This window comes from Enhydra lutris, unplaced genomic scaffold (assembly GCF_002288905.1).
Source record: "Enhydra lutris kenyoni isolate GAN:26980312 unplaced genomic scaffold, ASM228890v2 scaffoldscaffold37, whole genome shotgun sequence".
Classification (NCBI taxonomy): Eukaryota; Metazoa; Chordata; class Mammalia; order Carnivora; family Mustelidae; genus Enhydra; species Enhydra lutris.
The window spans coordinates 17,065,300-17,078,036 of NW_019154121.1; the positions used below are offsets into that span (position 1 = coordinate 17,065,300).

The 12,737-nt window shown below is 41.5% G+C and overlaps 1 protein-coding gene across 3 annotated transcripts in view; it reads left to right on the forward strand.

The window, feature by feature from the left end:
• Positions 1-8,859: 8,859 nt before the first annotated feature.
• Positions 8,860-12,737, forward strand: part of LOC111154514 (prolylcarboxypeptidase) — a 70,910-nt gene continuing 67,032 nt past the window's right edge. Inside the window, exons 1-2 of one of the 3 annotated variants that reach the window (XM_022514163.1) lie at positions 8,860-8,877; positions 9,925-10,107. In XM_022514163.1, coding sequence (XP_022369871.1) covers positions 9,940-10,107 — 168 coding nt within the window. In that variant the 5' untranslated portion in view covers positions 8,860-8,877; positions 9,925-9,939. Of the gene's footprint in view, positions 8,878-8,922; positions 9,365-9,837; positions 10,108-12,737 lie in introns of those variants that run through there. The other 2 variants (XM_022514161.1, XM_022514162.1) reach the window with 2 other exon arrangements.

Below are 12,737 nucleotides of genomic sequence, written 5' to 3' on the forward strand. Positions count from 1 at the left end.
TGACTATGGAAGGGAAATCTAAAGTGATACCAATTCTAACAAGCAAAACATTTCTGTGAAAATAAAATCTTGCCACCTAAGGCAGTAAGATGAAAACTTGTAAAGATGAAACATAAAGGGATTTTTATAAACCAATGACCTATGTTATTAGAGGGAACATAGAAAAAATAAAAAATCTAATCCTAACTCTTTGTTCTTTGTTGTCATCTTTGTTTTGGGACCCTCAGGATACATGATTAGTAAGGTTCTACCACAAGAAGACATGTAATCCCAGATTTGGTTGTCATCTAGGTCACATGGCAATCTCTAAGGACAAAGTAGAGTAGAGGAATGGAATACAAGGGTAAGACAGGAAGGTCACAAAATACTGCATTAGTGCTCCTAACCTCAAGTTCCTTTCCAACACCACAAACGATGGAATGTAGGTCAGCAAAGGCATCTTCCCTCTACATCTCCTCTAAAATCCAGTTTGTGGAAGGGTGTAACATGGTGGTACAGCTACTTATGAGCTTTGGGAGATAAAGTAGGGCAAAGCTCCCTACCTGAAAAATGTCAGCCTTCTTAAAATTGTGCTATTTAGAATGAACCCTAAGTTTCTTAGAATAGCCTATGAGGCTCTTGGTCATCTAGCCCTGCCTCCTTACCTCACCCTGTAACATTCTCCTGCTTAATCTCTGCACTTCAATCCTTGCTACCCTTCTTTCTGCTCCTCAGACACACCAATTTCCCTCCTCAGGTTTTTGTACTTTTCTCTTTGCCTAGAGTATTCTTCAAATAGTTGGCTCATTCTCATCCTTCAATCTGTAACTCCAATATAACGCCTCAGAGAGCTCCACTTTATCTCAAGTAGACACACCCTTCTTCTTAATTTTTTATGACATCACCCATTTTATTCCTTCATAGTACTAATCCTGCTTGTGATATATCCAACAATGAAATTGCATATATCACCTTATTTTTGTTTGTTCTACCCCTACTAGTCTCAAAGTTCCTCGAAGAAAGGGATGTGGTCTATCTTGTGTTCTACTATATACCCCAGGGCTTAGCTCAAAGTACATTTTTTTTTAAGATTTTTATTTATTTATTTGAGAGAGAGAGAGAGAGAGAGAAAGAGAGCGAGTATGATAGGGGAGGATGTCAGAGGGAGAAGCAGACTCCCCATGGAGCTGGGAGCCCAATGTGGGGCCGGATTCTGGGACTCCGGGATCATGACTAGAGCCGAAGGCAGTTGCTCAATCAACTGAGCAACCCAGGCGCCCACAAAGTATGTTCTTAATCCATATTCACTGAATAAAAAACTATAAGCAGAATTTTGCAATTTAAAGAAAAAATTTTATAGGAGTAGGTATATGCAACATAATAGATTTCCTTCCCTTTTTATTTAAAGCCCCCTTTAAAAAGTCTTTCTCTATTAACAAAGAGGTCTGACATTTGTTTTCTTTGTCTAGTCATTTACATTTGGTTTTATTTTCCCTAACACCTCTTTCCTCGGCTCTCTCTTGTTATTTAAGTGTTAGTAATTTATGCTAAAGAGAACACAAAAAAATAATCTTGAGTTGTAACCCTTGTTCTCTTCCCTAACCCTGAACACTCCTCTACTACAATGCGTTTTACATTTCTCTGTCTCTGCTTCTTTTCCTTCCTCCTCTGTTTAAAATGTTCTTTCACTTTCCTGAATAATGCTTATTCTTCTTTAAGAAGTCTTCTTAAGGGCCTTTTTCTCCAAGAAGCTTTCCCAGGTAAAGGACTCTATTTTTTAATTTGCCACTTATCATATCCTAATAAACTTATCTGTTTAATATTTTCTTCTGGAACAGAGTAAGATCTTAGAAGTACCATCTCATTATATCCCCAGGACCAAGCTCAAAAACTGTTGATCTGAACTTCAGCTGTTAACTTCCCTCCTGATTTTCAGCCTTCTTCCTAAGCTGGTTTTACCATACACCATTAAATATAAAACCCAATTTTACCAAATCACAAAATAATCTTATATTTGTATACATACACACCAGCAGGCACAGAGTAGTTTGATATACAGTACCGTATTTAAAACTTACTTTAAGCATTTGCATTATATCCTCATTTCCATTTTCCCCCTTAATTGTGGTCATATAATGAGCAGAGACTATCTTCTTTAGGGCTCTAAAATAAAGTTTTATTTTGTACCACCACTATATGGGGAACTTATATCAAATCATATTCTTGATACAACTGTTATCAAACTAAAACTTTAGGAAATGGATTAAACCTTAAAGATAACTAGGATACTGTGCTAAATGTTATAGAAAAAACAATGCAAAATAAGATGCTTACTAATTGGGCAGACAGCTCAACAACAAATGAAAACACAAGCAGAAATATTTGGGATTAATTTCTAAATTAATTGTGCAAGCACTAATTGCTGTGTTTTTAAGTTGGGTCAACTGTCTTTATTTAAGGGTCTATTGCCCTCTAGCGGGTCAAATAAGTATGTCTAAAAAAATGACAATATTTACAACTTAAAGGCAAATTTGAGAACTAAAGTGAAAAAGGTCAGTCAACTATTTTTACTATTTGTGTTTCACCTGGTAAGCCCCAGAAAATGGCAAAAGGACTTCTCATTAATTGTTCAGTAGACAAAAATCCAGTAAAATCCTTTCAGGCAGCCACTGTTATTTTTTGCTGTTTTTACAGTGTTTCCTTTATGACACTTGTCATCTAATTTATCTCTCTCTCTACTGCTTGACTTGTAGAATCATGTTTGATAGAGAACTGAATGAAACATCAGGAACAAGTAAATACCGAAGTTATTAAAATCTTACAATGGACTTGGGAACAATTTCATAAATAGTACCTCTTGCAATTTATTTTTCTTCTTGATTTTCTTGGGAAGGATGGTGAACAAGCATTTAATTTCTTTCAGCTCTATCACAGCCAGAAAATCATATTCCAGTTCAATTTATCAGTTATTCATTGTACAGCTGCTAAATACCAGGTACTGGGGGATAAGTGATGGGCAAAATGGACAATAATCACACAAAAAATTTAATAACATGGCAAATTCTATAAAAGAAATATACATAATGCTATGAGAAAATATGAGGGGACTAATCTAGTCGTAGCTTGGAGGATGGAGAATAGTTAGGCAAATACATAATCTTTTTCTGGAAACAATTTTTCACAGTTGTCAGATTAAAGGTGATTTTAATTTTCTTTATATGTTTAAAGTATTTTGAAAACGTATTATGTTTATACTTTAAAAAATGAATAAATATAATAAAAATACTAGGTAGTGAACTTAGAAATAACATACAAAGAAAGCCTTGGGTCCTCTCCATCTCTTACACTTAAAAGTAGAAACAAGGAGGTTGAGATGGGGGAGGGGGAGAGAAAAATGTATGTTAGGATAGGTTGATGGGAACTAATTAGGACCTCAGTTAGCTTTTGTTTTGAAGTCCCAGATTTCCCAGGAATGTCCAAGAATGAAAAAGACTGACTGAGATTTATTAAAATACGTGGGGTCCAGTATTTAACATAGAATACATGCTTTCTTTCTAGTCAAGCTATATGGGGATCTAAACCATATCCAAAGATGTTTTATTAATTTACCATGAAAAATTACAGTCACAGGGAAGGGACACAACTTAAACACACATTTTCTTTTGGGTATAACTATATGTTAAACCAAATTAGAAAGAGGAAGTTGCTTGAAAAAGGGGTATTAGGTGAATCAAATATTTTAAGGGAATTAGGCTAATATAGTTGATGTGTTCTTTCCTCACTAGAGATGGTTTTGTCAGTGGGCCCAGATACAAAACTCATTAATCACCATCCATTTTCATACTAGCCAAGTGGTTCTCAAACTTTAGTGTCCATCAAAATCACCGGGAGGGCCTGATAAAAGGACTTCTGGGCCCCAACTTGAGTTTGATTCAGTAAATCTGGGATGAGGGCCAGAGAATTTGCACGTCTCACAAGATAATGCTTATGTTGCCCACACTTGAAAATAATTGGCCTAGCCATTGAGGCTGTCTGATGGTGAACAACACTTGTGATTAATGTGGTTACAGTTAAGTCATAAAGCTTGAGAGTATTACAGTCTCTTTTAGATTATTTTGTAAATCTTTGCTCTATTATCTGGAGACTTTTTTTTTTTTTTAAAGATTTTATTTATTTATTTGACAGACAGAGATCACAAGTAGGCAGAGAGGCAGGCAGAGAGAGAGAGGAGGAAGCAGGCTCCCCGCCGAGCAGAGAGCCCGACGCGGGGCCCGATCCCAGGACCCTGGGATCACGACCCGAGCCGAAGGCAGAGGCCCCAACCCACTGAGCCACCCAGGCGCCCCATCTGGAGACTTTTTATCTAAACTCCTTCACTACCAATTTCCTAGAAGACACCTCAATATGAAAAACCACGGCACCTGGGTGGTTCAGTTGATTAAGTGTCTGCCTTCCGCTCAGGTCATGATCCCAGGGTCCTGGGATCCAGTCCTGTGCTGGGCTCCCCAGAGAGTTTGCGGCTCCCTCTGCCCCTCCCCCCACTCATTCTCCCAATCTCATTTGTTCTTGCACTCTCTCTCAAATAAATAAAATCTTAAAAACAAAACAAAAACCATGCCACTATATGCACATACAATGACATAATTTTTTCTCCTTTGGGCTAGACTAGAAAATCTAGAATAATTCTTATTAAATGTTAGATTATGAAGAAAAATTTAATTGTTTAACATTGTTGAGGACATGAATTCCTGTCCTCTTCAAGGTGCTTTTAGTTGCAGTAAGAATCAAAGTGACATGAGACAGATTAACAAGAAAATCAACTTTAACAGCATGTGTACAGAGGGAATTCACACAATCCTGAAAATTCCAAAGACAGTCAGGCAAAATGAGGTACATATGTCACCCTGAACTAAGTAGAAGTGGGTAGGGGTCCAGGACTTCCTCCGAGAAGGCATGCAATCCTCAGAAAAAAATTAAAAAGGGTCAATGTTTGGCAAACAAATGTTTGCTGGGCCACTCAGAAACAATGGGAATAAGAGAGGGCTTTGATCAAACAGGCCTTGCTAGGTTTCTCCTTTCTACCATACCTTACTATGTATCACAATGTGGAGATAGCTCTCATCTTGGATGAGGTCCTCTATCTACATTCTTTTAAGGCAGTTACGGGGGGAAGTAAAGGGCTCTTCTTGAATCTGCTAGGTTTTGATTGCTTTTTAACTCAAAATAATCTTCATGCCAGAGTGCCCCATCTTGGGGCAGCCTCTATACTCCCAAAACTGTTCTTGCTGTACAAGAAAATCTGTCACATTGTTGCTCTCAGATCTCCTGTTTCATATTACACAGGCCCAAGAGGCCTCAGCTATTTTAAGTTGTTCACTTAAAACTATCTAAATGGTCACCCTCAAGGGTGCATACTTGTCTAATATTTCTAAAAGTAGTCAAAACAAGTCCTTGAGAAATGATTTACTGACATTAACATGAAAATTCTGGAAAGGGATGAGAAGGCAGGAGACAGAAAACTAAACAAACAAAAAACAAAACCTCTTTTATTTGGAGAAATATTGGTGAAAAATACTTTAAAAACACTACCCAAGAAGGGGCTGCTGTCCGGCTCAGTCTGTAGAGCATGTGACTCTTAATCTGAGGGTCATGAGTTCAAGCCTCATGTTGGGTGTGGAGCCTATTTAAAACAAAACAAAATAAACCCTAACAACAATAACAAAAAATCCAAGAACCACCCAAGAAATTCTTAGTGAGTACCACAGTTTGTCTACTGAATTTGTGGTAAATGTAATACTATTTTAGGGATGGGGAGGAGGAAAGAGTTACAGACAAAAAAACACAGGCTCTTGTGTTCAAGACACTTATAAACTGTTCGCTAAGACAATGTGTAACTACTAAGGAAGTGACACAAAGGTACATACTATATCTGCAAGCTCCAGACTTCCACACCCAGGGGACAGTTATGGAGAGTCAACTATTTTCACTTCTTATAGATACTTCAAGTTTTAATAGGTAAAAAACTTGAATTCTTAGTTTTCTCTTAAACTTCTTTGTAAAGACCGCTTTTAGACAACAGGCTTGAGCAGAGGTATGTACCGCAAGGCAAAAGGGCCCAGTGACCACTTGGCTGAATACAGACAAGCCTATCAGGTGACCTACCTCAAAATATCCATCGTCCCTAACAGACCAATGGGCTACTTACAACCAGGAACCGTTACCAAAAAGTTTCAAAGTACCAAAGTACCAAAAAGAAAAAATTCTGTATGTCTCCATACCTCTTCACCTTCCTTCTTGAAATAACAGCCCCACCCTCTTGTGGAGGATGTCTCTTCTTTGCTGTCCTGCCTGCCACTCGTTTGTGGTATATTCAGTAAACTATCTCCTTTGTGCTGTCTTGGGTGAATTCTTTCACTGCCTGTGCTACCCATTTCCAACCGATCATTGCCCCACATCTGGAGGCCCCAATCTGATCAGACAGACACCACATTCTTTTTTTTTTTTTTTTTTACAGTTTTCTCCATCTCAGCAAATGGCACTACTCTCCAATCAGTTAAGTCAGGTCAGTTACCTAGGAATCATCTTTCATTCCCTTTTCCCTCAAATCCCACATTATATCCATCTGTATGTCCTCGGATCTATTTCCATATCTAAAAACCACCATCCACTTCCCCCCATATATTCTGCCACCACCTTAATTCAAACCACCATCACCTATTACTTCTGCTGCTGCAATAGCCTCTTAACTGCATGATCTGGTCGCTGCTCATCTCTCAAGGCCCATTTCATCACCTGTCCTTTCTGAATACATTTCAAGCAGCACCGGTCTTTCCTTAAGTTCTAGAACACTCAGGTGCCAAGCTCTTTTCTACCTTAGGGCCTTTGCACAACCTATTCATTCTGGAATGTTCTTCCTTCTATTGCATGGCTGGATCATTTTCATCTTTTGGGCCTTACTCTAAGAGTCAACTCCTCTGTAAAAAGAAAACCACAGACCCAAAATCGAGTCCATTTAGGCAGGGTCCCCAAATTGATGTTTAACACCTAATCGAATTGCAGTTTTCAACCTTCTGCAGAAATATAGTCTTAACTGGTCAGTTAGGATCAAAGCCAACAAGGGCTCTCTCCATCTTATCAAAGGTAATCAGCATGGTAAGACTTCTGCCCCCCCACCAGCAGGGAGAGTGACCTTGCTTGGAACAATCCTTTCTTTTGCTAATAACTTTCTAGCCCTACCCTCTTTCCCATAAAAACCTATTTTGTACAACCCTCCCGGAACGCCCTTCTACTTGCTACTAAGATGCTACCTGAATTATTTAATAAAGCTGAATAGATCTTCAAATTTACTTGGCTGAATTTTGTGTTTTAAGACCTCAAAAAGGCCATCCCAAACCAACCTAACTCAGTTTCCCATTATCCTTAACTCCATCCATCAAAGGTTTAAGTTGTATTTGGTGAGGAATCTAACTTGTTCACCATTGTAATACCACCTAGTAACTCTTGGCAAAGGAAAGCACTTAAAACTACCTGCAGAATGACTAACTACTGGGTACTCTGTGACCCAGTCTTGCAAGGTCAGAAAAGGCTTCCTGACTTAACAAAATACAGGTTAAGGAAGGAGTAAAAATTGGCCAAGGTGGGGATGGGGTTAGGTCTGGAGGTGAGGTGGGTTGGTGCATTTGAGGAATTCAAAAAACACATTCCTTCCACAGGGCTGGAGCCTAGGGCTAGAGTGGTGAAAAACAAAGCGCAGAGGTGCACAAAAGCTAGATGAGAAAGGCCCTGTAAAATATGTGAAGGAGTTTAGACTTAAACCTGAGAGCAAATAGGAGGCAACAAAGTTTTTAAATGTGTGTGGCGGGGGGGGGGGGGTGCCCTGACCAGATCTGCGACTTATCTTACAGCCTGGCAATGCGGAGACTGGATTGGAAAATAACACAATTGAAGTAAAAGCCGCTGGGAGGCTAGTCGCCTACCTATGTAGCAGTCTTGGTATAAATTGAATGCATTTGAGATATTCAGAGACTGGTAAGGACGAGCTGAATGTGAGACAAGGAAGGAATCTGGAAAACTCTTAAGTTTCCGGTTTGAGCACACTGATAAGCACTTTTCCCTCTAGGCCATCAAAGCAGTTTGAAAAGACCCTTTTTCCCCGCACCTGGGTGGCTAAGTCGGTTAAGCGTCTGCGTTGGGCTCAAGTCAGGATCCCAAGGGTCCTGGTATCGAGTCCCGCACTGGGCTCCCTGCTTGGCGGGAAGCCTGCTTCTCCCTCTGCCCTTCACCCCACTCTTGTGCTCTCTCTCACTCTCTCAAATAAATATATAAAATCTTAAAAAAAGAAAAAGACCCCTTTTCAGCACGCATTACTCGGCATAGCCCGCAAAATCTCTAATTCTGAACACTCCAAAAGCAGGAGTAGTACTTTCCCTTTTTGTATTACCGGTTCCAGACGCTCACCCACATCTAGCTCGATGGCTTAGTAAATGTTGAGTAAACGCTAGCTGAACTCTTATCAACAGCAGTGCCTAAAATTTAAATGACTGACCTTTTTCTCTTTATTCTCAGAAACCTTTTACAGAAAAGACTAACTCCTGAAAAAAAAAAAAAAAAACATAGAATGTCCTATTCTCATTTATAACGACATTGAGGACCTCGTTAGGAGTCTCGCCCTTTGCGCGTCCCGAGAATCTCTTCCCATAGTTCCTCACCTTAAGCTGAGGACGGAACCTGCCCGGGCAAGGCTCGATGGTGCAGACCCCCAGGACTTAGCGACCACCCAGGCGCCTTCCAATCGAATCTCCCGCGTCCTTTTCCGCCGGAAGTGACGCTTTGGCAGTGGTTCCTCACAGCCAATCAGAAGAAGGCGCCGCCGAGGGTGGAGATTGAACACTGCGTTCCGTGAGTTTTTGGGAACGACCATTTTCGTCAAACTGTGGGTAGAGACAGCGTTTGGCGAATGTTCTTCTCTGACTAGTGGAGTCGTGGCGTAGTCTACAAAGTTGGTTTTGGGGGTAGTATAGGGATCCCAAGAGGTGGTGGCAGCACCCCTCCAGTCGGGGCTCAGCGGGGTGACTGGAAGGAGGAGTGGAAGCTGGGTAAAGGGGTTGGTGGCGAGATGAAGACGGAAGGGGGTGAGGAAGCGGGACCTGAAGCGGGCTGTCCGGAGCCGGGAGAAGAAAGGGGGCGTATCCTGGAAGAAGGGACCAGGACGTAACTTGACTCGGGGCTATGTGGGCCCCGGCGACTCCAGTTAAGGGATGGGTTATGTGGGCAACATGGAGGTTTGGGGTGACCCATGAACAGAGTACCACAGGAGGTGGTTGACTGACTTAATGGAAGTGGGGTGCAAGGAGCCAGACCGAGCGGTCTTGCGGAGTGACCCAGTGTAAGTCTCTACACCTCTCTTGGGGCCTCAGTTTCTTCATCAGTAAATGGGAGGGGCAATCATACACGACACACTGATGCGTAAGTTAGATGAGTTGATGTGTGTGCCATTATGTCTAGCGATATAGTGACCTTAGAGAACGCTCAAGAAATTGTCATGGTAGCTATTATTATTATCTTATGGTTTTGCGGAGGGCAAGGGGTGTGGCAATGGAATTGAGGCCAGGGAACAGCCGGAAAGGTGGATCTGTGGAGCGCTCTAGGAAAGGATGGGATTCTGGCGGTCAGATAGGAGGTAGTCCAAGGATGATAAGGGTCGGCTTGGGCTGTAACCGCGATGAAGCTGGACTCTATAGGGGCCTGCACGAGAGGAACAAAAGTTGCCGCGCCCTCGGGTTCGGGGGCGGTGTGGTTTGGGGGACCAGGTGTGGGCGGTGTTGCCTCGGGGATGAGTGGCTTTGGGCTTCACCGGGGAGGAGCTTATCTGCGGTGGGCGGAGCTGTGGTTGGGCTCGGCTCTAGCTCGCTGCATCTACCGGTCTCGCTCCCACCCGCACTGCAGCCGCCTGCTTGAGGCATGGGGCGTCCCACCGTCCTGCTCCTGCTCTTGGCTATCCTGACGCCCGGGGCCGCCTTCCATGTACCGCCGGCCATGAAGGCCCTCAGCAGCCTGCGCTGGTCAGCCAGTTCCACATTCCGCCGTACTGTTGCCAAGAATTACTCGGTTCACTACATCCAACAGAAGGTAAGACGGAGCGGGGTGGGCGTGGGGGAAGACTTGAAGTTTCGAAGTCTCCGGTGTAATAGACCCGAGCCTAGGCACCGTAGCCCACCCGGACTTTCAGATCCCTAATGCCTAGGACTTGTTCGATCTTTGGCTCACAACTCCCAGAGGGTGACACTAAGTTTCAGTTGTGTTTAATATCTCTCCTCCCGTTACCAGTAATATAACATCAATCCTGGTTCCACACTTTCTTCTGTAATTGGTTATGATAGTCACTTCAACTTCTTCGGCTCTCAGAGGATGCCCTAATTCAAATTCCCCTGACCTTCCGTCAAATTAAAATTATTTAATGCCAACTCTGTCTCCTACTCCGTGGTGACAGTCATCCTTTGTCCCTAAGCAGCCTCTAAATACATGTTTCCAATATCTTACTAGGTAATATTTAGTATTCAACCTAAAACGCCAGCCTGTCATCTCTTGCTTAGCTCAAAGTTGATTTTGTAACCCTTTGATTAAGAGTTTTTAACCATTCCTATTCTCCATAAGACTGAACTTATGTGTAGCCCATGCTTGTAGAGGAAATAGTAGAAGAGAGTCAAGATTTGAGGGTAGTAGGTTCTGAACTATGGTTCTGAAGCTTGAGTTTAGAAGTTTAAAATAGCCTTGATGCCTGTGCTTGGCTGAAGCATAAGGCACTCTGACAAGCCTGGATAAAAAAGTACATCCTGCGTAAAATGACAGGATCTCTTATCGTTCTTTATTTCTGGGAGACTCCGTAAAGATAGGCAACGTTTAGGGAAATGTGTGGATTAGAAAGAATTTAAGAGTCTGAGATTTGGCTTTTGGAGTTGAATAGAACAGCATACCGCTCTGTTAGCTCTGTGACCTTGGGAAAGTTACAGTACTTCTCTGAACCCAGTTTCTTGGGGTGCCTGGGTGGCTCACCAGGTTCAGGGTCCGCCCTAGGCATTGGTCATGATCCCTAAGGTCCTAGGATCGGGTAGGGCTCCTGCTTAGCAGGAGTCCTCTTTTTCCTCTCCTGCTCCTCCTCCACTCTTGCTCTCTCCAGCTTGCACACTCTCTCTCTTTCTCTCTCAAGTACATAAATAAAATCTTAAAAAAAAAATGAACCCAGTTTCTTGATCTGGGGATTTGATAATGGTTAAATGGACAGATGACAAGTCCCCAGCAGAGAATTTGGCCCTAAATTTTGAATTTTGGTAGAGGGATTGTATGAATTTGTAACTTATAAGAACTTATTTTTAACCCAGAAATTTAAATTACAGTTTATGAGGAACAGAAAGCATTTTATTTCAGCAGAGGTACCAGGAAACAGGGGACTTTTATTTTTTTTTATTTTTGAAACGGGACTTTTATTCAGACACCTTATTTAAATTAAATCTGTAGGGTACTGTTCTTCATTTGTAAAATGAGAGGGTTGAATAAGGAACAGCAAAGTACACACTCTACGGAGGAAAATTAAGGGCTTTGGAGGAGCTATCTCGGGGTTGGTGGGTGGAGGCCCAAGTGGAGGCCAAGTTAGGGTGTTCTAGCAACCCCTCTCTCCCTGAACTCTTTGAGCCTGAGCTTTATGCTTTGGTTTATTTCATATATTGGGATTTTATATATGATTATTTGCAGAGTTTTACTGATAAAGTAAAATTGAAGGGGAACTACTGGAATGAGGATCTCTGAAATCTTTTTTAAAAGTGATGAAGGGGCACCCAGGTGGCTCAGTTGATAGTGTCCCACTCTTGATTTTGGCTCAATCTTGATCTTAGGGCGGCAGGATCAAGCCCCATATTGGGCTCCCAGCTGAGCATGGAGCTTGCTTAAGTTTCTCTCTCTCCCTCTCCCTCTGTTCCCTCCCCACACTTGTGCACACGTGCTTGTGCTATCTCCGCCCCCCCCCAAAAGAAAATAAGTGATGAAAAGAGAAGTGTCAAGAGAAAGGGGGGAACAAAAGGGAGGAAGAGACCAAATGGTCTGTGAGCCCTTAATTTATATTCCCTCATTATATATTCTTTTCTTGACCACTTACCTATTTAGAAATAAAATTTAAGATCGGTCCTTTTTCCATTTTTGGTCATTTGATAAATCTGACTTTACTCAGCCACCTTTTGCCCTCTGACTTAGTTTATATTTTAGGACACAGATTCCACATACATGTTTATTACTATAATAATTTTCCTTACACCAACTCCAGCTGAGCTTTATTTCATTTTTTGAGAAAACTTCCACATATATATTTATTACATAATAATGATTATAGTAGTTGCTAATTCTGGACCATAGATTTTTAGTGGGATTGACTATGTCTGTATAAACTCAACTTCAATTTTTTTTTTCTTAGAGGACTTGAAATACTTTTGTGCCTTTTGATAATAGACATCATTATTGGAATTGTAAGGCTCAGTTTTTATTCAAGGTTGAATTTTTATCAACCTTTGTAATGATTTTCTTTATCTGTGGTTATATCTGTCCAGTTGACCAAGCCATTCCCAGCTGTCCTTTTATGCACATAAGTCCATGAATGGTCTGGGTATAAAGGCTTAGTCCATGGCCCTTTCCTTCCCCTTTGCTCCTTAACATACGCATATACTTTTAGCAACATAGAACATCGATTCAATTGAATTTTACGGTGTTGGAAA